The sequence below is a fragment of the Eulemur rufifrons genome, chromosome 19 (genome assembly GCF_041146395.1).
Source record: "Eulemur rufifrons isolate Redbay chromosome 19, OSU_ERuf_1, whole genome shotgun sequence".
NCBI lineage: Eukaryota > Metazoa > Chordata > Mammalia > Primates > Lemuridae > Eulemur > Eulemur rufifrons.
Genome location: NC_091001.1, coordinates 86086024 through 86112694, shown reverse-complemented (window position 1 = coordinate 86112694; position 26671 = coordinate 86086024). Strand labels below are relative to the sequence as shown.

Genomic DNA, 26671 nt, shown 5'->3' with positions numbered 1-26671 from the left:
AGTAAGGGCACGAGATAAAAATTTCTGACAACTGCTTTAAAATTCACTACTAAAACTGAACACAATGCTCTTTTGCATATTTATTTACACTTGCTTCTTAACTGGAAAAAGGAAATGGATAAACACTAATGTGCATTGGTACTAACATAATACTTTACAAATGAAGTAGTAAAAATAATTCATCATGCCTGAATATTTTATAAATAGCAATAAGAGTTTTCTTACCTTTAAAAGTTCAAAGTAATGTAGACAGTGGTAAACAGGGGCTAAAAGTAGCCTGGGCAAAACATACTGAACAGCTTCTTTGAAACCTTCGCCTATTGACTAGAAAAAAAAGTGATTTAATTTTTTTTAAAGTTTACTTTTCAGACATTGTACGTCTTGATTTAAAAATTACTATACCTGCAAATAAAGTGCTGCCCCAGGCTTTGATAACTGACTAAGGAAACGATCATGAAAACCAGGTCGTAAAATATCTCGAGCATACGATTCATATGGATCAAATGCCAGTTCCTTAGAAAATAAAGAAAGCAAAACATAAATAATCTTCCACCAAAGTAAAACATAAATAATCTACCACTATAAACACAGAAAGGTTAAATTAAGTGCATGTCTAGGCCAGCACAATTACATATTTCTTTTAAAACCTCTAAACAAAAATTCTGACTATTAATTACAATGTTAATAGAATACCAATATTCTCAAGTATGAGAGTAAATCAATTCGTTCTGATGAGTAACAGGATCCTTATATGTTATGATACCTCTCATTACAGGATTCTAGTACAGTATTACTAAGAAACAGCCATAAGGGTGGGCAGACTTTTGGGTCTGGAAAACAAAGTTTAACCTGAACAATAAAGAATATAGATATCTACAACTAGGTAAGGTGTAAACATTTAGAATACTGATACCAGACATCTACTTTCTCAGTTTTTTCTTGGTGGTAGACTTTTACTTTCTTATTCTGTAAACCAGAGGTAACAGTTTATATCATCTAAAATTCATTGTTACAGTTTCATAAAACAATTAAACAGCAATGTAAACCAAACTGCCAAAAAGTTTTACCATCATTAATATCACTAATCATTAATAAACTAAGTTCTAATGACTAGGTCTAAAAGAGTGGAATCTACTGGTTTCAATCATTCCTGAGTAAAAAGAGAGTAGGTATCTTGATTTTAGCAGGAGGAATAGGGTTGCAACTCTTTTCTATCCTGTGCCTTATTCCAGGTACAAAGCTATCATGAAAATGGTGCTCGATATTCTAGCAAGAGCTCATTTCCATAAAGGGTGAATCTAGAAAGAGGAAGAGGACATCTAGTGGAGGAGCATAGTAGAAGGAAGTAGGAGGGAATTAAAGAACAAATGATGGTTATGTATTTATTACCCTTAATGTTGTTTTCCAGGTTGTTTTTTAAGATAAGATTGAATAGTAGCAACACCAGATCAGAAACCAGACTTGAGTTCTAGCTGTCATGAAATGCAACATGGCATATAAAGTTCCAAGTCATCCTGGATTCCTTGAACTGGATCCTAATTCATTTCCCAATTTTAACGCCTTCAACTCTCTTTTTTTTTTTTTTTTTTTGAGACAGAGTCTCGCTCTGTTGCCCTGGCTAGAGTGCTGTGGCGTCAGCCTAGCTCACAGCAACCTCCAACTCCTGGGCTCAAGCGATCCTTCTGCCTCAGCCTCCCAAGTAGCTGGGACTACAGGCATGTGCCACCATGCCCGGCTAATTTTTTCTATATATTTTTAGCTGTCCAGATCATTTCTTTCTATTTTTAGTAGAGACGAGGTCTCGCTCTTGCTCAGGCTGGTCTCGAACTCCTGACCTCGATTGATCCACCTGCCTTGGCCTCCCAGAGTGCTAGGATTACAGGCGTGAGCCACCGTGCCTGGCCTCAACTGTCTTCTAAATTAAGAATTTCTATAACATAACACCAGAAATTGCAGTCCATTGTATATTTTACAGAAATGGATAGTAAGGTTTCAACAATAACAACAGGAAAGAGGTATGAATAGAGTGGATGGGAGAGAGGATTAAAAATGTGATTAGATGCTTATTTCTTGGGTCTCTTCAAACTGCTAGAAGTTATCATGTGCAGCAGACATGTTTGTCCTCCTCCCTTTTCAGTAAGCCCTAAGTATAGAATTTTTTATGCTAACACTAGGTGATGGAAAGGCTTTGTACAGTATAGCAGTTTAAGAGCGTAGGCTTTGGAGTCAACTCCCCAGGTTCCAATTGACTCTACCACTTATTAGTTATGTGACCTTCAAGAAACTACTTATTCTCTCAAAGCCTACTTCCTCATTGGAAAATATGGATAATACTTATTTCACAGGGTTAAGGAATTAAATATCATATGTAAAGTGCTTATAAGAGTGTCTGGCACAGAGTCAGCACTGAATAAATGGTAGCTAGTATTATCATTCTAAAATAGATAAAAAAAATATTGACAATTAACTAGGAATCCAAACTCTCACCACATAGTTTTATTCTTGAGGACAAATCTGTAGAATAGCAAGCACTTCTAAGAATCCAGGTATGAGTTAATAGATGAATTTATGTTAGGTTCATTGGTTAAAAGGTAACAAAATTCTTACAAAAATATAAATTGTCAATAAACATAATTAACAGAAAAGTACACAGAACAGCCTAACGTAACTATACCCACCATTTAACTCAAAAAAAGCTCAACATTTTATATTTACTTGCCTCAGCTTTTTTAAAAAATAAAATAATATAGATGCAGTTGATCTCAGTAGGCTGCCTTTCACAAGCCTATCTCTTCTGCTGATTCCCACAGGTAGTCATTATCCTGAATTTGAATCTTATCGTTACCATGTATGTTTTTATAACATAATTACATATGTATCAAGAAACAAGGCAATGCATTGTTTTGCATGCTTTCAAACTTTATATAAAAGTCATAATATATATATATATATTCCTCTACAAGTTGCTTTTTATACTCAGTTGTTTTCAAGATTTATCCATTTTGATTCATGTAGTTCCAGTTAATTTATTTTAAAACTGTCCATTTTACTATTTGAATTTATTTCTGTTCTTTAATCCATTCTCTACTGATAGGCATTTAAATTGTTTCCTGTTTTTCACAATTATAAACAATCCTCTAACACTTGGTATAGAGGGATACTTTGATTGTACTTCATTTTTATGGTGCTTCGCAGACAGTCATTTGTTACAAATTGAAGGTTTATGGTAACCCTGCATCGAGCAAGGCTATGGGCCCCATTTTTCCAACAGCACATGCTCACTTCATGCCTCTGTGTCACATTTTGGTAATTCTTATGATATTTTAAACTTCATTATGATTATATCTGTTATGGTGATCTGTGATCTTTGATGTTACTATTGTTTGGGGGCGCCACAAACAGTGCCCATATATGATGGAGAATTTTACTGATAAATGTTGTGTGTGTTCAGATTGCACCACCAACCAGCAGTTCCCCCATCCCTTCCCCTCTCCTCAAGCGTCCCCATTCCCTGAGATGTAACAACAATATTAATAACTCTATAGTGGCCTATAAGTGTTCAAGTAAAGGAAGAGTCACACATCCTACTTTAAATAAAAAACTAGAAATGATTAAGCTTAGTGAGGAAGGCAGGTCAAAAGCTCAGCTAGGCGGAAAGCTAGGCCTCTTGCACCAAATAGCCAAGTTGTGAATGCTAAAAAAAAGTTCTTGAAGGAAATGAAAATTGCTACTCCAGTGAACATACAAATGATACAGGGGTGAAACAACTTTATTGTTGATATGAGGAAAGTTTCAGTGGTCAAACCAGCCACAACATTCTCTTAAGCCAAAACCAGATCCCGAGCAAAGCCCTACCTCTCTTCCAGGCTGAGAGAGGTGAGGAAGCTGCAGAAGAAATGTTGGAAGTTAACAGAGGTTTGTTTATGAGGTTTAAGGAAAGAAGCTGTCTCCATAACATAAATCTGCAAGGTGAAGCAGCAAGTGCTGATACAGAAGCTGCAGCAAGATATCCAGAAAATCCAGCTAATATCATTGATGAAGGAGAAAGCAAGATTTTCAATGTGGATGAAATAGCTTTCTATTGGAAGAAGATACTATCTAGGACTTTCATAGCTAGAGAGTAGAAGTCAATGCCTGGCTTCAAAGCTACAAAGAACAGGCTTACTCTCCTGTTACGGGCTTATGCAGCTGATGGCTTTAAGTTGAAGCCAATGCTCATTTACTGTTCTGAAAATCCTTGCGCCCTTAAGATTTATGCTAAATCTACTCTGCCTGTGCCCTACAAATGGAACAGCAAAGCCTGAATGACAGCACATCTGTTTATGGGATGGTTTACTGAATATTTTAAGCCCACTGTGGAGACCTATTGCTCAGAAAAAAAAAAGATTCCTTTTAAAATAAGGACATCACTCCTAGTCACTTAAGAGCTAGCTTTCTGGTGGAGACGTACAAAGAGACTAATGTTTTCACGCCTGTTAACACAACATCCATTCTGTAGCCCATGGATCAAGGAGTAATTGTGACTTTCAAGTCTTATTATTTAAGAAATACATTTTGTAAGGCTATAGCTGCTATAGATAGTGGTTTCTCTGATGGATCTGGGCAAAGTAAATTGAAAACGTTCTGGAAAAGATTCACCATTCTAGATGCCATTAAGAACATTCATGATTCACAGGAGGAAATAAAAATGTCCACATTAACAGGAGTTTGGAAGAAGTTGATTCCAACCCTCATGAATGACTCAGGGGTTTGAGACTTCCGTGGAGGAGGTAACTGCAGATATGGTAAAAAACAGCAAGAAAATTCTAAGTGAAGCCTGAAGCTGTGACTGAATTGCTACAATTGCATGATAGAACTTAACAGAGAAGGAGTTGCTTCTTACAGATGAAAAGCAAAGAAAGTGGATCCTTGAGATGGAATCTGGTCCTGGTGAGGATACTGCGAACGTTGTTGAAATGACAAGAAAGGATTTTGAATATAACATAAATCTAGTTGATAAAGCAATGGCGGGGTTTGAGAGGGTTTTCTCCAATTTTGAAAGATGCTCTACTTTTAGTCAAATGCTATCAAACAGCATTGCCTACTACAGAGAAATCTTTCATGAAAAGAAGAGTCAATCAATGTGGCAAACCTCATTGTCATGTTATTTTAAGAAATTGCCACAACCACCCCAACCTTCAGCAACCACCATCCTGATCAGTCAGCAACAATCAGTCATCAACGTTGAGGCAAGACCCTCCACTAGCAAAAAGATTGCAACTTGCTGAAGGCTCAGATGATCATTAGCACTTTTTAGCAATAAAGGATTTTAAAATTAAGGTAAGTACAGTTTTTAGATATAATGCTATTGCATACTTAATAGACTATAGTATATTATAAACATAAATATCATATATATTGGGAAACCAAAAAAAGATGTGTGACTTGCTTTACTGTGATATTCACTTTATTGTGGTGGTCTGGAACTGAACCCACAATATCTCTGGGGTACCCTTATGTCTTATTGTGTACATATGCATAAATATTTTTTAGAGCATATAAACTAGAAGGGGATGTTGCTTTTTACAAAGTGGTTTTATCAATTTATGTACTAACCAGCAGTGACTTTTCCCAATTGGCCACATACTTCACTGCCAACATTTGGTACTATTAACACTAGACTTCAAAAATTTGTCAGTCTGATATGTGCAAGTATGTCAGTGTTATTTTTATGTGCATTTCCCTGATTACTAGCAAGGCTGAGAATCTACTCATCTGGTTTTTGGCCATTTGTGTCTTATCTTCTAAGAACTGGATGTTAATGGCCTTTGACCATCTCTGTTAGCTTGTTGTCTTTACTCTTTGATATTTTCTTTTAAAAAATAGCTTTATTGAGATATAGTTCACATTCAATTCACCCATTTAAAGGGCAAAATTCAATGATTTTTAGTCTATTCACAGAATTATACAACCATCATCACAATCAATTTAAGAACATTTTCATCACCCCAAAAAGAAACCATATACTCTTTAGCTATTACCTCCCAATCTGCTAACACCCCTCAGCCCTAGACAACCATGGATCTGCTTTCTGTCTGTACGGATTTGCCAATTCTGGATATTTCATATACATGGAATCATACAATATGTAGTCTTTGGAGACTGGCTTCTTTCATTCAGCATAAAGTTTTTAAAATTCATCCATGTTGTAGCAATATATCAACACTTCATTTTTTTTAAAATTTTTTTTTTATCATGGTAAAATATACATGAAATTTACCATTTTAGCCATTTTTAAGTGTACAACTCAGTGCCATCAAATACACACACAATATACAGTCATCACCACTATCCATCTCTGGAACTGAGCTCTTTGATCATCCCAAACTGAAACTCTGTACCCATTAAACGGTAATTCCCCATTTCTTCCTCCCTTAAACTCTTGATAACTTCTACTTTCTGTCTCTATGAAGTTTATTACTCTAGTTACCTCTTATAAGTAGAAACACATAATATTTGTCCCTTTGTGTCTGGCTTATTTCATTAGCATGTTTTCAAGGTTCATCCATGTTGTAGCATGTGTTAGAATTTCATTCCTTTTTAAGGCTAAATGATATTGTATTGTTTGTATTTACCATATTTTGTTTATCCATTCATGTGTTGATGGACACTTGTGTTATTTCCACCTTTTGTCTATTGTGAATAATACTGCTACAAATATTGGTATACAAGTATATGTTTAAATCTCTGCTTTCGATTCTTTGGGGTATATACCTAGGAGTGGAACTGCTGGATCATATGTTAATATTTAACTTCAGGCCAACGAGCAACACACTATTTTCAATAGCAGTTGCACCATTTTATGTTTCCATCAGTAACATATGAGCATTCCAATTTCTCTACATCCTCAACACCTGTTATTTTCCATTTTTGTTTTTAATTCTAGCCATCTTAGTAGGTGTAAAGTGGTACTTCATAGTAGTTTCAATTTGTCTTTCACTAATTACTAATGATGTTGAGCAACTTTTTATGCGCTTTTTGGCTGTATATCTTTCTTGGAGAAACATCTATTCAAATACGTTATTCATTTTTAAATTGGGCTTTTTTTTTATAAGAGATTTTTAATAAATACTAAATACTAGACCCTTATCAGATATATGATTTATAAAAATTTTCTCCCTTTCAGTAGGTTGTCTTTTCACTTTCTTGATGGTATCCTTTGAAGCACAAAAGTTTTTAATTTTGAAGAAATTCAAATTATATTTTATTTAGTAGCTTATGCTACAAAAATCTTTTGCCAAATCCACGGTCATGAAGACTTGTCCCTGTTTTCTTCCAAGAGTTTTATAACTTTAGCTCTTACATGAAGTCTTTAATCCATTTTAATTTTTGGATATGGTACAAGCTAAGGGTCCGACTTCATTCTTTTGTGCTTTGTTAATGGTGTCTTTTCTTGAATAGAAGTTTTAAAACTTTAATTTCTTCCCTTATGGTTTGCTCTATGCTTGTTTGTTTGTTTGTTTTTAAAACAGTCTTGTTCTGTTAGCCTGGCTAACAGATCTGTTAGTGGCATGATCATAGCTCACTGCAACATCAAACTCCTGGGTTCTAGCAATCCTCCCGTCTCAGCCTCCTGAATAGCTGGGACTACCGGTGCGTACCACCATGCCTGGCTAATTTTTTCTGTTTTAGTAGAGCGAGGTCCCACTCTTGCTCAGGCTGGTCTCAAACTCCTGCGATCCTCCCACCTTCGCCTCCCAGAGTGCTAGGATTACAGGCATGAGCCACCATGCCCAGCCTCTATGTGTTCTTTAGGAAACCTCAAAGTCATAAATATGTTCTATATTTTCTTCTGTACTTCTAAAGTTTTGCTTTTCATTTTTAGATTTTTAATCTATTGAGAACCTTTTGTGAATGATGTGAGCTATGGAATGAATTTTTTTTCATATGAATAACCAGTTTTGATTGAGCTTCATTAATTATTAATAGTTCATTCTTTCCCTAAGGTAATCTCTGTCACATATCAGAAGTGTGTACATATATTTTTCAGGTCTCTCTATTCTGTTCCACTAATTGTTACCTGCACCAATATTATAGTCTTATTTACTGTGGCCTCATAATAAATCTTAACATGCAGTAAGATGAAATCCTCTCAACTTGTTCTTACTCAAAATTGTTATTTTTGTTCCTCATTCTTATCCAGGAATTTTAGGATCAGTATGTTATGCATTAAATTTATATTTTGGGGACAACTGGCATCATTACAATTATTGAGACTTTCCATCCAGTAACATGGTATTTCCATTTATTCAGATCTTCCTTAGGAATCTAATTATTTTATGACTGTCTTAACAAAGGTCTTCCACATCTTTAGTCAGGTTTATTTCTGAGTACTTACAGTCTTATGTCTACAGTGAATGGGGCCTTTTCCCTTAAGTGTTATATATTCAATGGCTTATAACTGATCATAGTATGCTTCCATTTTTGTTTGTTTTGTTTTTCTGAGATAAGGTCTTGCTCTCTTTTGCCCAGGCTAGACGGCTGTGGTGTCATTTCATCACAGTTCTAAAAAATTTTGAAGTGATGTTAGTATTCTTCCATGATTAAAAGATTTCTATCTGTAGTTATTCTGTTCTTCTTTGGGAAGAAAAAGAAGTTTCTTCTTTTCTCCTTCTGTCAGTTTCTACTTCTTCTATTTTGGGGCTTTATAATCAGGTGCATACATATTCATGGTTGTACTTTTCCTTTTTCCCCCCTTGATCAAGCTTAAAAGAAGTTTTGTTATATCTATTGTTTGTTTTCTAATTAATCACTTCTGTTCTTCTCTTACTTCCTTGCTTATATTCTCTTAAGTTTATTGTGTTATCTTTCCTGTTTCTTGGAAAGAAACTCATTTATTTTTAATTATTCCTATTTTTTTTAAAAAAAATGTGTAAAATTCTACACTGTTTTAAAGCAGTTTCTCTCTGCACTGCTTTGGCTGCTGCTATGGTCTAATTTATGTTGGAATTTAATCCCCAACGCAACTGTGTTAAAACATATATAGCTGACCCTTAAACATGTGTTTAAACTGCATGAGTCCACTTATACACGGATCTTTTCAACCAAATATGGATTGAAAATGCAGTATTTGTGGGACATGAAAGCCATATAAACAAAGGGCCAAATTTTTGTATGTGGACTCTACAGGGCTGACGCAGGACTTGAGGGTGTGTGGATTTGGGTATACACAGGTGGCTCTAGAACCAATGCCCTGTGTGTACCAAGGGGTGGCTGTGTATGCATATATGCACATACACGCAGTCATCCTTCAGGATCCATGGGTAATTGGTTATAGGGCCCCATGCAAGTAACAAAATCCAGGGATGCTTAAGTCTCATATATAATTGTGTAGTGTTTGGATATAACCTATGTACAATGTCCCGTATATTCTAAATCATCTCTAGATTACTTATAATACCTACCTAATACAATGTAAATGTTACACAGTTGTTATACTGTTTTGTTTAGGGAATAATGACAAGAAAAAAAAAGTCTGTACATGTTCAGTACAGATGCAACCAGCTTTTTTCCCCTCAAAGAGTTTTTTTTTTTTCTGACACAGAGTCTTGCTTTGTTGCCCAGGCTAGAGTGCCGTGGCATCAGCCTAGCTCACAGCAACCTCAAACTCCTGGGCTCAAGCGATCCTCCTGCCCCAGTCTCCTAAGTAGCTGGGACTACAGGCGTGCGCCACCAAACCTGGCTAATTTTTTTTCTATTTTTAGTAGAAAAAGGGTCTCACTCTTGCTTAAGCTGGTCTCAAACTCCTGACTTCAAGTGATCCTCCCACCTTGGCCTCCCAGAGTGCTAGCATTACAGGTATGAGCCATCGCACCTGGGCCCCCTGAATAGTTTCAATCTGCAGTTGGTTGAATCCATAGATACAGAGAGCCTACGGTGTATATGCATGTGTGTGTGTATGTGTATATACAAAATCAAAACTGTGACTTTGATTTTTCTAATCTTCTGTAGCCTTAGTAATCTGTTTCTGTCTAATCAATTAATTTCTGATGGAGATGTGTTAAAATTTCCTACTATGACAGCAAATTTTTGCATTTGTCCTTCTAATTGTGTCAGTTTCTACTTCTATTTTGGGGCTTTATAATCAGGTGCATACATATTCGTGGTTGTTATATCTTTATGATACTGTCCCTTTTAATATTAGGTAGTGTTCCTATTTTTCCCCCAAGGCTTACTTTGTCTAATTATATCAATTAATTTCAATTAATATTGGTATATCAACTTCCTTTGTTTTTATATGTTATGATTTTTCAATCCCTTTACCTTAAATATTCCTGTGATTCTAAGTACATCCCTTGTAAGATGTATAAAATGAATTTTTTTTCTTTTTTGGTGACAGGGTCTCATTCTGTTGCCCAGGCTAGAGTGCAGTGGCATCATCACAGTTCACTGCAACCTCCAACTCCTGGGCTCTGGGCTCAAGCAATTAAATTGGCTGAGTTTCATCAGTTTACGTATACTGAGTTTCTAATGTAGTTGGATTTATTTGTGTCATACTATCTTGTTTTCATTATCACTGTTTTTCTTTGCTTCATTTATTTTTTTTATTTGTTTTTTTGAGACGGAGCTTCGCTCTGTTGCCCGGGCTAGAGTGCTGTAGTGTCAGCCTACCTCACAGCAACCTCCAACTCCTGGGCTCAAGCAATCCTTCTGCCTCAGGCTCCTGAGTAGCTGGGACTACAGGCATGTGCCACCATGCCCGGCTAATTTTTTCTATATATTTTTAGCTGTCCAGATCATTTCTTTCTATTTTTAGTAGAGACAGGGTCTCGCTCTTGCTCAGGCTGGTCTCGAACTCCCAACCTTGAGCGATCCTCCCACCTTCGCCTCCCAGAGTGCTTAGGATTACAGGCATGAGACACCACGCCCAGCCGGCTTGATTTATTCTTTCCTATTATCAGTGGAAATGACAGAAAGTGTTACTATAGTTCTTTTCCCTATCTGTACATTGTAAGCTGTAGGTAGCACTTCTTTTGCTGATTTTCCTAAATGTTTTAAAAAATAAAATATGGTTACCTATAATTTTTTCAGAGTTTATAGTTGTTATTCAATCACAAATACAAGTCCACTTTACATACAGTACATTTTATTATTGATACCTAGAAATACAGTTTAACTTTTCCTTCTTGAAGACAAAATATAAAATTTGGTTTTCAAACCGTTCAGTGGCTCACAAATTTACCAATTCATTTACCAATCTCTTTCTCACCGTTAGTTCTTGTATTTCTTCACTTCTGAGTACAACTTTCCTTCTTGCTAAAGAACATTTAATACTTCCTGTAATGAGTGTCTCTGTGTAGTAACCTCTCTTGGTCATTGTATGTTTGAAATGGTTTTTGTTTCTCATTTTCTGATAAATGAAGGTATAATTTACATAAAGTCCAAAATTTGATGAATTTTTGTTTGTATATGCATTTGTGTAACCATCACTCAGATAAAGAAATAGAACATTTCTAGCACCTCAGAAAGCTCCTTCATGTTCCCCAACCACTATTCAAATTACCTCTATTCCCAAAGATTCGGTTTACGTTTTTGAACTTTGTATAGATGGAAATATGTAGCATGTACTTTCTTATTTCTTATTTTGCCAACATTATGTTGCTGCTTTTATCAGTAATTCACTTTTTTATTGCCACATATCATTTCAATGTATGACTATACCACTAATTATTCACTATGAATTCACCCCCACCCCCAGCAATGTAGAGTTCCAACTGCTCCATGGTTTTAAATTGCATTTTCTTGATGAATAATGTGTTGAGCACCTTTTCTTCTTTTGTGAAGTACCTACTCAAGTCTTTTACCTATTTAAAGAAAAGAAAAATCCCTGAGCTATCTGTCTTTTAGTTATTGACTTGCAGTTCTTTACATACTCCAGATGTAAGTCTTTCATTGGCTATGTACATTATTAATACAAATACTGTCTTCCAGTCTATGGCTTGCCTTTTCACTCTTAAATTTTATCTGTTGAACAGATGTTCTTAGATTTAATGTAGAAAGCCCAGTTTACCAATTTTTTCTTTTATGATTAGTGCTTTGTGTCCTGCTGAAGAAATCTTTGTCTATCCCAAGATCATGAAGATCTTATGTTTTCTTCTGCATACTTTACTAAATTTTGTACTCACTCTTGAATAACAGTGTAGTTGGGTAGAAAACTCTATTTTCCCTTAGTACTTTGACAGTACTACTCAACTAACTGCTAGACTCATTGTTAAAGAGAAACCTGTCATTCTAATTATCGTTCCTTTGCAGGTAATGTTCTCTTTTCTCTTTCATAGTTTTTAAGATTTTCTCTTTATCCTGATGTTCTATAGTTTCACTACCATGTTTTTAGCTGTGGGTTTATTTTTATTTATCCTGAACATGTTTGGAGTTCTCTTTTGATCTGGGAACTAATGTCATTTCTGAAAAACTCTCAATTTTTTATCTCTTCAAATATTGCTTCTCCATTGTTCTCTTTGTCTGGAACTCCTATTAGATGTATACTGAGACTCTCAGTGTGGCCTTTATTATTTTAAATTGGTCCTTCATATTTATCTTGGTCTTTGTGTCATATTCTCAGTGAATTGCCCAATTCCATCTTCCAACTTACTAATTTTATCTTTTTTCCCCAAATTATTTATTTTTATTTTTTTTAGAGATGGGGTCTCATTTTGTCACCCAGGTTGGAGTATACTGGTATAATCACAGCTCACTGTAGCCTTGAACTCCTGGGCTCAAGCAATCTTCCTGCTAAATTCAGGCTCCTGAGTAGCGAGGACTACAAGTGCATGCCACCCTGGTTGGCTAATTTTTAAATTTTTATTTTGTTGAGATGGGGTCTTGCTATGTTGCCCAGGCTGATCTCACACTCCTGGCCTCAAGAAATTCTTCCGTGTCAGCCTCCCAATAGTGCTAGGATGACAGGTATGAGCCACTGGGCCCAGCTAATTTTACCCTTGACTGGGTTGAGCAAATGTTACACTACGTAATGAATTATTTCAATGCCTGTATATTTAGTTCTCAATATTTCTAATTGTTTCTTTTGATACCTATCTGTTCTTGTTTCCTTTCTGCCTATATTTGTTTCACAATGTCTTCTTTATAAATGGATCATCTTTCTTTACTTATCTCTATGAGCATCTTTTAAACTTTTTGTGTGTCTAATTGTACAAGATTAATTTCATCTGGAATAAATTCATGTTGTAATTGTTGATTTTGTTTGATATTTCTGAGAATTAGAATTTGTCTAGAATTAGAAATTGGGATTTTTTTATCATAGGCTTTTTAGTGGGATGCTTTTAATTTTTGGTCTCCTTTTTTTTGTCTCATCCCCATAAAATCACTCTTCCAAACCAGAACTGCTCTTAAGATGTTCTGGGGCTCAGGCTTTATGATCATATCGGCTTAATGTCATGGGAAACTTTAAGTTATTGTTGTAAGGAAGTGTTTTTGTCTCCCCACCTCATATCCACAACTTTCTATAAAACCTTACTGTAGACAGCAGGTTGGCAGGTTTTCCCAGCTTCCTACTATAAGCAGGGACTTGGAGCAAGAAGCCTTGCTCTGGCTTTCATGGAGCACATTTAGTCCTCATTGTCCTTAAGACCCTAAACACCCAGATACTAGAACTCACTACCCTGAATGTCTATTCCATTTCTGATCTTGTTTTTGAGTCTAGTTATGTATATTCCACTTTTTTTTTTTTAAATCAGCCAAACATTGTTAACCAATACTTTTTTCTTTTTATACATTATTACCTCTGTGTGATTGGAGCAAGAAAGTTGATGTGGTGATGCTTGAAATTACCATTTGATTTTGCTTTAGTGTCTTAATAAAAAAATTTTTTTTATAAGCTCAATACTGTGTTATAAGAGTGGATTTTAGAGTGAGAACATAGAAATAGCAAGAAACTTCAGAGTAACTCTCTACGCTAACTTATCAGGACATACTCATATATTTTAGCATTTGAAATATCTAAGGGAAAGGTTACCTGTTTTTCTACCTCAAGATATCTGAATAAGGCCCCTGGACCTTATTTTCCTATTCACTTAATTCTTCCTATTCTAAATAATAATGCAATCATCACATATTGAGTAGCTTACTATGTGAAGGTGGTTAGCTAAATACTTCAGATAGGTTATTTTATTTAATTTTCACAAAAATACTGAGTCCTATTATAGGATGAGTAACCTTAATCCAAAATGTTTGGGACCAGAAATGTTTCAGATTTGGGATTTTTTTCAGATTTTGGAATATCTGTAGTATAGTTACTGGTTCAGCATCCCTAATCTGAAAATCTGGAATCAGAAAAGCTTCAATGAGCATGTCTTTGAGCATCAGGCTAGTGCTCAAAATGTTTTGGACTTTGGAGCATTTCAGATTTTTGATTTTCAAATTAGGGATACTTAACCTGTATTAACATCCTTATTTTACAAATGAAGATATGGAGGTTTAGAAAAGTGAAATAACTTGCCCACACTCATACAACTAATAAGTAGCAGCGCCTAGATTGGAACACAAATAGAGCCAAGTTCTATGGCCTCTTCCTTGATAGGTCATTCATTGACTTTTCTTAGCCTTCTTATACGACATTTTACAGTAGGCCACTGGCTATCAGCTGTAATACCTCCCTTTGTGGTATCTGCTTTTCTATTATATAATTAATAAGAGACTATGTTTTCTATATCTGGCAAGTTAATAGAAACAAATGTTGACAATGACCCTATGAAAAAGGAGCAATAATAGACAAATAGTCATCAGTTAATATCTATGACTTTAGCTGGACTCAAGACTCCTAATTTTAATACAAATTTAGACTTTTATGCAGACCTTTTTTGGTATATAATTGAAGTACTTACCTCTGCTAAGTCTTCAAAGCAGCTTCCTACTAGTGGATGGGGACTGCCTTCATCTGTCATTTCTACAGTATCTTCTATATGGCCCAGTAACTTTACACTAAGTTCATGTATATCTACTATACGACTAAATATATTTTCTACATCCTGTTTGGGGGGGAAACAGATTAATTTAGTGAGACTGTATAATGATAAAAAACAAATTTTGAGCCAATAAGTCATTTAACATGGCAGACACAGTGAGAAATTTTAATGACTTCCAAATATAAATAAAGGACAATTCAAGAATGCCTTTTGTAATGATGTACAACTTGCAAATACATTTCTCTAGGTCAGTAGTCCTCAAACTTTTTGGTTTCAGGACTCCTTCACACTCTTAAAAATTACTGAAGATTCCAAAAAGGTTTTGTTTATACATATTTCAATATTTACCATATTAGAGGTTAAAACCAAGAAATTTTAAAAATATTTCATTCATTTAAAAATAACAGTGAGCCTACTGTGTATTAATATAAATACCATTTTTTTTTTTTTTTTTTTTTTTTTTTTTTTTTGAGACAGAGTCTCACTTTGTTGCCCAGGCTAGAGTGAGTGCCGTGGCGTCAGCTTAGCTCACAGCAACCTCAGACTCCTCGGCTTAAGCAATCCTTCTGCCTCAGCCTCCCGAGTAGCTGGGACTACAGGCATGCACCACTATGCCCGGCTAATTTTTCTATATATATTTTTAGTTGTCCGTATAATTTCTTTCTATTTTTAGTAGAGACGGGGTCTCGCTCTTGCTCAGGCTGGTCTCGAACTCCTGACCTCGAGCGATCCACCCGCCTCGGCCTCCCAGAGTGCTAGGATTACAGGCGTGAGCCACCGCGCCCGGCCTATAAATACCATTTTTATGAAAAGTAACTATAGCCACAAAAAAAAAAAAAAAACATTTAGAAGAATGGCATTGTTTTACATTTTACACATTTCTAACATGTAGCTTAATGAAAGCAAGCAGGATTTTCATATCTATTTCTTCATTCAGTCTGCTGTGATACATTATTTTGAAATACATGAAGAAAATTTAGCTTTACACAGATATGTAGCTGTGCTTTAATAGTCTATTCAAATAATTGTGAATATCCTTTTCTTTTTCTGTGTATTTTTCTACTGAGATATAATTCACATACCATAAAATTTGCCCAGCTACCCTGCCCTTGAGAAAGGGTCTCATTCTGTCACCCAGGCTGGTGTGCAGTGGCATAATCATAGCTTACTGCAGCCTCAAACTCCTAACTTCAAGCAATCCTCCTGTCTAGGCCTCCTAAAGTGCAGGGATTACAGGCACGAGCCACTGCGCCTGGCAAAATTCAACCTTTTAAAGTGTACTTATTATTCAGTGGTTTTTCAGTATCGGTTGTGCAATCATCACCAGTATCAAATTTTAGAATATTTCATTACCTCAAAAAGAAACCCTGTACCCAACAGCAGTCACTCTCCATTCCCCTCTTCCTCCTACTCCCTGGCAACCACTAATCTACTTTCTGTCTCTATGGATTTGCCTATTCTGGCAAATAGAGTATTTCATACAAATAGGTAAATATCCTTTTATGGTACTATACCAAAATTCAATAAATTTTGGTTTATTATAGATTAGTTGCATTGTGGGATCTAAACCATATCAATTTTGTACTGTTACATTAAAATCCATTGGTTACTATTTGATTTGATTATTTTTATCCATGATTATATTTCATCAAATCAATTTGAGGCATATGCAATAAAAGACTCCTATTTTAAATGTTCCTTTGATAACATTTTGTGTACCCACCCTTGTAACCACCACCATAATCAAGATACAGAAACTTTTCATCACTTTAAGAAGTTTCCTTGTGTCCCAATCCCCATCAATCCTCACTCCCAGGTAACCAGTCACCTGCCTTCTGTCACTACAGAAGTGTCTTTTCTAGAATACTAAATAAATGGAATCATATTTGTCTTTTGTGTCATTTCTTTGATTATGTTTTTGAGATTCATCTATGTTGTTGCATACATAACTACTTAATTCCTTTTTATTGTTGAGTAGCATTTCATTGTATGGATATGCCACAATTTTTATATCCATTCACCTCTTGATGGACATTTGGGTTGTTTCCAGTTTGGGGCTATTACAAATAAAGCTGCTATGAATATTCATGAACAAGTTTTGTATGGACATGTTTTCATTTCTTCTGGGTAAAAAACTAGGAGTAGAATTGCTGGGTAGTATGGTTAATTTATGTTTATTAATATAGGAAGCTGCCAAACTATTTTCTAAAATGTTTATACTACTTTACATTCTCACAAGTAATGTGGGAATTTTACATTCCTACAAGCAGTGGCTCCATATCTTTTTCAACATTTGGTATTATGAGTGTTTTAATTTTAGCCCTTCTAACGAGTGGTGGTATTATCTCAGTGTGGTTTTAATTTGCATTCCTTTGATGATTATTGGTATTGAGAACCTTTTGATGTGCTTTTTGGCCATTTTTGGTTCTTGATTTTTGTGTCCTAGGAAATTTCTGCCTCTCTTCTGTTATTTTTCAAATTTTTTGTTTGTTTTGAGACAGGGTCTTGTTCTGTTGCTCAGGCTGGAGCACAGTGGCAAAATCAATAGCTCATTGCAGCCTTCAACTCTGGGCTCAAGTGATCCTCCCACCTCAGCCTCCAAGTAGCTGAGATATATGCACATCACCACACCCAGCTAATTTTTTCTTTCATTTTTTGTAGAGTCAGGGTCTTGCTACATTGCCCAAGCTGGTCTTGAACTCCTGGCCTCAAGTGATCCTCCTGCCTCAAGTGTTGGGATTACAGGTGTGAGCCACTGTGGCCTACTCTTTTATTTTTTTAAACACCTTTTGAAATACAATTTACAAACCATGCAATTCATCCATTTAAAGTGAACAATTCAATGATTTTAGCATATTTACAGATTTGTACAATAATCACCAAAATCTAATCCTTTATTTATAATTTTTTTTTTTTATGAGACATAGTCCTGCTCTGTCATCCTGGGTAGAGTGCTGTGGCATCATTGTAGCTCACTGCAACCTCAAACTCCTGGGCTCAAGCAATCCTCTTGTCTCAGCCTCCCAAGTAACTGGGACGATAGGCGTGTGCCACAACTTCAGCTAATTTTTCTATTTTTAGTAGAGACAGGGTCTCACTCTTGCTCAGGCTGGTCTTGAACTTCTGGCCTCAAGCAATCCTCCTGCCTTGGCCTCCTAGAGTGCTAGGATTACAGGCATGAGCCATGAGGCCTGGCCCTGATTCTTTATTTTTTAATGTTCACTCATTGCCATAGCTTGAGCCCTAGTCCCAGCCTCTAGTGAGCATTGTTTCTCCATCAGTCACAATGGCTGTGTGGCTACAATTCTAGGAATTATTAGTATGTAACCCCCTTAGATAAACTCACCTGCTTTCACTTAGGTTAGTTTAATTACTATTATAAGAACAGTAATCCTTTGTCTAAGTTTCAATGTTACTAGCTCCTTTCTTTGTGCTCTCAATAATACTGCTATCATACTTCTATTATGGTAATATTACCACATTGTATTGCAATTTAAAGTTTGCATCTCTGTCTTGACTAAATTTAAAGGAAGCAATTATTTCTTACTATCTTTGAATCCCATTACCAATCATCGTACCTGACAATATAGTTGGCATTGATGAAGTGTTGGTTGAATGACTCAGAGTCTAATTAAACAAAAATATCTCTACCTAAACAAGAGGCTTTATTCGTTCAAGTACATGGAAGATTCTGCGAATTCATTTTCACCTACATAACCAGTCTACTTTGGAATTTGTCTTTGAATTCCTGACGTTTTAATCTCTTGAAACTATTATAGCACTTTATTTGTGATCCTGAATTAAGTCCCACAATTTAAAAAAATTAACAAATTAGTAATCATGAACTATACAAATTCAATTGTGAAGTGGTCATGCAAATTAAACACATGCAATGACAGACATATATACAATGATACTTACATTAGCTGAAAACAATTTTGAATTGGAGACAAAGGGCTCTCTAAAAACTTTTATAATTAGATTTAGTTCCCTTATGTATTGTCGAATTTCTGCCATAAATGCTTTTACCAAATCATAATAAGTTTGTTCTCCTGAGGTGGAAGGCTCTTCATCAGTTAAAGATAATATATTTATATCTTCTACATCTTGATGAAACATATCCATCAATACCTATATAGTCAGAGATATGAAAGAGTATAATAGAAAATATGAATCTATAGTCAAATTTGAAGTTAAATGTCCTAAGTTCATTGAATACAGTTCTTACATGATTAAAAAAAAAAAGCAAATATACAATTGTCTCTCCTTCAGTATATCGCCACCATCCCTCCACAGCTTCACTAAAACAGAATCCCACGTCTAGTATCATGTACTACCTCCTGCAAGTTCTCTATCAATACTAGTGTCAGTCTGTCTCTCTTGTTAACCTGTTACTTCTAATTTGTTCCCAAATCCCATCTTGAATTTTCTGACTTGGTTTTCTCTGTTCCATATCCTGCCATCATCACCTTTTCCGTGGCTGTACTATCTCCTATAAGAATAATTCTTACGGCCTTCTAAGTTGGCCTCTTTTATTTGTTGCGAATAGATCAAAACAAGCCCTGTTTTCTTCAAGAAGTCTACTATTATTACTCTTACTGAAACTCATCTTTCTCCTTCTTGTGAACTTCTACAGCATCATTACCCCTAAAACACAATAACATAAAATAGTATTTTTATCTTGTGCCGCTTTCTGTTTTCATGAATATAAGTATTCCTTCATCAACTCTGGAGCCTGGTTTTATATTTCTCTTGCATCTCCTCTTTGTGTGTGCACATAGTAGGTACTCAAAAATATTTTTATTTACCTAATTCATTAAAAATTATCAAATATTTTATATTCATTTTAAATGATTTTTAAAAGCCAAATATTTACTCATTTAAAATACCAAAACATCTGAAATTCTTAAGATCAGTGATTTTTTAAACCTACACGGCCACATTCTGAAAGAACAAATAAACACTAAAACATAATTAAGTGGATTCAGTAATCAGAAAGAATATTCCAAATCAATAAGAGTATAGTGAGGAAAATGGGATGAAATGGTTCATCAGAAAATATTTTCATTTCTGCAAAGTCATTTTCTTTTCTTTTCTTTTTTTTTTTTTTTTTGAAGACAGGGTCTCACTCTGTCTCCCAGGCTAGAGTGCAATGGTGTGATCATAGCTCACTGCAGCCTTGACGCCTGGGCTCAAGCGATCCTTCCACCTTAGCCTCCTGAGTAGCTGGGACCCCTGTGACTGACTTCATAAAACAAAAATCCCGAGGCAATAACTAAAAGCTTTAGATTTGGACAGATCTGGAGTTCAAGTCTAGGTTTTGAAACTTCTCAGAAAATTATGGAGTAATTTCTTTATGTCTCTGAATTTATTTCCCCTTTATAAAATATAGATAAGATCACCTGCCTCAGGGGTATCATAAGGACCAAATGAGATAAGCCCATATATATGTTTCACTTTCAACATATGTTTGCTCTTATTATTATTGTAAAATCATATAAGTATATCTAAAGAAAGCTAGGTACTGAGGTAAAACGATCGTTTAATGTTTTTATATTTTCAAAAATTGTTTTCAAGTAAGTCCATAACCTTCTAAACCTTTCAATCCAAATGAAATTTTAAGAAATTCACTATTAAGAGATTACTACTATAGTTAACCCTAGTTATAGCAGGACATAAGAAAAACTACATGGCATGTTTAAATACATTTTAATGTTACATATCTAACACCCTATTTCTATAAATGGTATCTTAAATATTTGCTATTAGATTACTGGAAATACCACCCAACATATAATATACAAGTTTATTCTGTCTATATAGTATTTTAACATCCAATAAATCACAAATAAAAATTTAAGAACAGAACATAGAAGTTCAGTTTCCTACCTTATCAGCACACATTGCCACTTTAATATCTTGTTTTGTAATTTCATAATGTCGTATATTTCTCACATAATTCCCCACCAGCTTTAAAATATCTGCAGAAATGTATTCTAATACTGCTACTATGTAAACAGAAACCTGGTGGTCAATTTTATAACCTAGGACCTCCTGCAAAATTAAAAGAAAAGCAAATTTAAACATCATATATCATAAATTTAACACAACTGATTAAGAATAAAACACATGCAATTTATTAATAGCTTAACTATAACTGAGGCCTGTGATTATCAATGACATTTAATTTTAAGTGGTTAAACTATGAAAAATATATGTATTACTATTGAAAATGTAAGCTAAGAAAAGCCAAGACACAATCCCCTCTGATCACGTAAAATATAATACTTGAGAAGTACAGATTACTAACCTATGAAGGGAAGCCCAAGTTTGGGGAGGGGCACAAATGCTCTTTGTTATACCAAATTCAGAATACCTGGAAGTAACTACAATAAATGAGTTTTTTGTTTTATACAGAATGAGTGTTAATATGTTATTGGTATTTAGGAATATCTACTAGCCTTATGCCTGTATCCTTTCCAAAGGAAGCTGGACTCCCCAAAACCTTTGTGGCACATGCCTGGTACCCCTGGCTGTTTCTATGAAAAAAAAATTCATGCTATGTCCTAGTGAACAATGGTGGTTGTTAAGAGCATGTTAAACAGTTCTGTTATTAGACTTCAAAGAGAATATGGGCTTCTTATGGGACTGGTCAGCCCCTATAGGATAACAAATTTTATTTTCTAAATAATACAATTAAGAGGGGAGAAAACTTTAAAATAGGAAGTTTATTGTAAGTTGGGGACAGGTTGCATTTACCTTTTAGGATATGTAGAAACTTTTAAGTATATCATGATAAAAATGGTTTAAAATAAATTGAAATGATATTCACAATTAGATCATAAAACTCAAATTTAGGATCATTAACACAGCATTTATATACTTCAATTTCTTAATTCTCTTAGAACATAATTCAATGTGTGGCCAATAAAAGTCATGAGAAGAATTATAAAGAAGTATGCAATTACTAAAAATTTAGTAGTTTTCCATTACTTGCACATTTCCTCAGACCAGTCAGTAAGATAAAGGCAGATATTTCTATTCAAACAACTGAATGCAAAACATCTTATCATCTAAGTGTTTCACCTTAAATTCTGGACAAGATCAAGCAGACCTGGATTTTCTACCACTATCACTGTATTATAATACCTATATTTTTGTTGTGAGATAATCAATAGCTTGTTCATTATATTAAATAAATCAGAAATAGTAGAGTTTCCAACAGTTATTGTACTAGTTCTGGAGAGATTCAACTGATTGACTGATTTAAATAAGTAAGACTGGACAGTTTAGGGGACCTTTTTGTTCAAAGATTACACATGGCCCTATGGCAGTTTCATAGAGGTCCCTACACAAAATATTAAATTCTAAAGGATTTATAGGAACACTTAGGTCTAATCAACAAGAAAGGAGGAGTTTTATAAATTCTCTTTGTGGTTCTGATAACGTGAAATAAACAAAATCCACAATAACTTTCTTAGTCCTTTCAATTTGCTAATTACTATTATTGTGAAATTACTTTAAATCATGTTGCCCAATTTACACTTTCTTATTATCATAGTATCCCTCCCCAACCACAAGAATCTCTGGAAACCTTACAAGAGAATTTTACTCTTCAGTGGACTGTTATCCATAAAATATATTCTTATTGTATGAAAATGGTAGATTTTATTTTTCTTTTAAAAGGCAAGAAGGCAATTATTTCAGCTTTACCTTTAATAAAGGATGAATTTTTTCTACTGGGAGAGATAAAGGGTTTCTTCGCTTCCTCTTTTCAATAGCCGATTGGGCATCAGCTATTGCCCACTTATCAATTGGATGAGGGAAACTTTTTTGAACACGTTCCTTGGAAAATAGGAAAATAACAACTAAGCAACAAATGTATTAAATAGTGTTCTTCATTTAAAATTTACTTTTTTATCAAAGAATACCAAAGTAGAGCTTTTCACAGGCAGTATAATTTACATTACTAACATACTTCAGCGAAAAGAAAACTATAATTGTCAATGAGGGTTTCTTAATCAGGCAATTGAGAGACTAAACATAACTTCTATTATCTAAGGGGAAAATCACATCCTGAATTTCAACTTCACTCTGATAAAGCTAATGACAAGAATGAGTAGAAACCACTTTAGGCAGTACTTTATAAAATTTTAAGGAAAAGGCCTAAGATCAAGAAGCAAATATCTAAATCCAATTCTCATTCACTTGTCTTTACTTTCAATACCAATTACAAGCTCATGTAGCATTTTGCAATTGAAACCTCTAACAATTTTTGTTTCTTTATCCATTACACAAAGGTACTTAACTTCAAAACTATTTACAAATCATGGAAATCCATGCTTTGCATCAGTAACAGCAATTTTAATACATCATACCTCATCTTTAAAGTCCTCTTTGGTTACTACTTTTTAACAAAATATTTCAGTTTAATTTTTAGAAGTTATCAGTTAAAATTTCCATTGCACTTGAAAGAACTCAGGTTACTGTAACAGCTGAATTTCCTTACTTTAATAAACTAATGTAATTTACTTCAAACAATAGGTGCTTTCATCCTCTCAAGTTTTAAAAATCCACTTGCAGGATAGATACCGTAATTAACACCAGTAGAGGTCGCTATTACATAACTTTAATATGTGCACTTTGATGGTTTTCAACTAGCAGTACTTAAAACTACCAGATGAAATTAAACATCATTCCTAATTATAAATCTGAAGACTTTTTCTATTGCTAGTAAAATGGGGAATAAAAAAGATTGCTATGTGATACTCAGGGGTGGGGGGAGAGTGGGAGAAATCCAATGATTTTAAGATATATGAACAAATTTATAAACAAGTTTAACTCATTCAATTTAAATATATTTTCTCTTTATCTATGTTCAAGGCTAAATCAGCTGCCAAATAAAAAAGTGATCATTTTAATTCTAATTAATGGCATTGGAAGCATGTTGAAAAATATTATTGTAGTTAAAAATGGAGTTTACAAACCTTTTCAACTATTTTCCAGGTTACTAGCCTCATGTAGTAAAAAGCAATACAAAGGTTCAAAATCTTGGGGAGTATGACAGGTGACAAAGGACAGAAGAGAAGGGGGAACAGGGAAGAAAGAAACATCTAAAACAAAAATTCTTTTCTTTTGTCCAAGTCAATTCTACAGACTTGTTAATCCAAAAATGACAAGAGATTTAGGACTAACATCACTATGGTTTTCAGTTAAAAATGTTTATGCTGCTAAGTTTAACCCATGGTTAACCAAATGGGTGTAACCATGATTCAAACCTAACAGTGGTATCACCTGTGGCCGATCAATTCTTTTTTAAACCTCAACTCGTATAAAGAAATAATAAATTCAACATATTTTACATTATACCTTTATACACCACACTTAACTGAAACAAAGTTTCAAAAAGCAAAACCTGTCATTATATGCAGCACACAGATATTTTCTATTCCATTCTATTTTTTAAAATGTTGGCTGGGAATGCACTAAAGTGATATTATGACTTACTAATAATGGATCATGACCTGGAGTCTAAAAAACACTGGTGTATATTGGAGATAGAAAAGCAGTGGAAGAGGACAGTAGCTGAACTCAATCTGACAATTCTAAACAGATTTAACATATGTCTGAAAAATGGCCACCAGTGGTAGAATTATACAGGCAAACTGTAGGCAGGGATTGAGGCAGAAGAACAGCAATCACTATTTATACCAATTTTATCCACCTCATTCCAAGTTTATTGTTTTGAGGAAGGAGAGAAGGGGAAAGAAAAATCAGGAATGATAAAAGGCAAGAAAGGGAAAATGATGATAATAAAAAACGGCATATTTTAAACCTGTTAGTGTATTGATGAAATCAAATTAACAAATAACGTACTGAGGAAATAACACCAAGGGTCAGAATACATGGGAAAAGATTAGTAGGGTCAGAACACGGAAAGGCCAAACTAAAAAAATTACTTTATCTCTTGTAGTGGCAAATATAATTACGATTTTAATAGCAAATTTTGCTTATTTAATTTAATTTTAATTATAATTTTATAGCAAAAATGTCTTTCACAAATATTTTATATATTTTTTTTAAAAGAAGTTCAAAGAGGAATGATCAATGAAAGATTTGTGAATCAGAATACTATTACTCTCCTAATGTCAAGATTAGTAATTTCACTTGTTTTAAATTAGAAAGCCCATCTAGTACCTCTGGAAAAAATTAATGAGATACAGAGTTATGCTTGAGATTTGGCTCTGCCTCTTAGAAGCAGAACCTTGTCTTTTCCTTTACACAATAAAGGGGTTTTAAATGGATAATCTTGAAGATCAGTTCTTAGGTCCTATGAAAATTCCTATGTATGTACTTCAGTGCAAAAATTCAGATTCCCCATGTACTTTTGTAGTCTTATTACTGGTACTAATAAAGGCTTAAAATGTGTGGGAGAAATTTTTTTTTGGTTGAGAAAGGTAGAAATATGGAGAAATTACATGGGAAATCTAAATGTTAATGGAAAACTCATTAGAAATTATAAGGACTCTTTAGGATGCCAAAGAAAAAAATGAATGGAAAAGGAAAGCAGACTTTTTACATTTTAGCATGAGGTGGCTTGTCACAAAAAGGTCTAAAATTTTAAAGGAGTTCAAGAAAGCCTGAGTTAAAGGAGAAGAAGAAAAATGTATCAGTGTCCTAAGAAATCAAAGCTGGTTAAATATAGGACATGCAGGCCAGAAAGGGAAGACAGTTAACCCTAGAGAAATGAAGAACAATACAATCATGAAAGGACAAGACCTAAGAAATAAAAGAATATACTTTACAAGGGACATATGTAAGGAAAAAAAATACTATAAGCTTTTGCTAAATACAGAAAATGATACTTATTATAGGAGAGGGAAAAATAAACGAGATTGGAGCAATTTTTATACTATCTTATACCATTCTTATGCGTGCCCAGAGCATTTTTATATACAGTCAGCTCTCCATATCCATGGGTTCCACATCCATGGATCAAAATTATTTGGAAAAAGAACTACAAAAAATAACAACACAACAATAAAAAATGGAACAAATAAAAAATACAGTATAACAACTATTTACATAGCATTTGCTTTGCATCAGGTATAAGTAATCTAGAGATGATTTAAAACATATGGAAGGATGTGTATAGGTTATATGCAAATACTATACTATTTTATATAAGGAACTTGAGTATCTGCAGAGTTTGGTATCTGCAGGGGGTCGGGGGTATCCTAGAACCAATTCCCTATGGATACTGAGGGACAACTGTACTTCCTTATTCATCTGGAACACTGCCTGACAGAGAGTAAATACTCATATATTGGTGGCATGTATTAGCAAATATTGACTACAGCATTAAAACAAAATCCCATTTGTTTGGATTATGATGGTTCACAATTTGTGATAATCTGTAGTACAATTTATCAAAACCTTTTAATTAGTATAAGCAAGATATGTGTGCAATCCATCTGTTTTCAAGCACTTTTGAAGCACTTATTTTCCTAAAACTACAGGGCCACTAAAAATCAGTCTTGGTTTTTCATTAAAACATACCCCTTAGGGGCCACCAAAAATTAAGCAATAATTGCCACCCTACTTTGAATTATGCTTATACTGTAAGCAGTCAAAATGTATCTTTTAAAAATGTTTCCTCAAATTTATTTCTTAAACTGACATGTAAAACTGTACATATTTATTGTGTGTAC

At 34.4% G+C, this 26671-nt stretch overlaps 1 protein-coding gene across 2 annotated transcripts in view; it reads right to left on the bottom strand.

Annotated features, from left to right (window-relative positions):
• Nucleotides 1–26671, bottom strand: part of SOS1 (SOS Ras/Rac guanine nucleotide exchange factor 1) — a 127208-nt gene that overhangs the window by 50593 nt on the left and 49944 nt on the right. For both annotated transcript variants that reach the window (XM_069494408.1, XM_069494409.1), the window contains exons 3-8: nt 22674–22805; nt 20850–21014; nt 18882–19091; nt 14880–15023; nt 403–513; nt 226–324 (exon numbers count right to left, since the gene is read on the bottom strand). In XM_069494408.1, coding sequence (XP_069350509.1) covers nt 226–324; nt 403–513; nt 14880–15023; nt 18882–19091; nt 20850–21014; nt 22674–22805 — 861 coding nt within the window. The remainder of the gene's footprint in view (nt 1–225; nt 325–402; nt 514–14879; nt 15024–18881; nt 19092–20849; nt 21015–22673; nt 22806–26671) is intronic.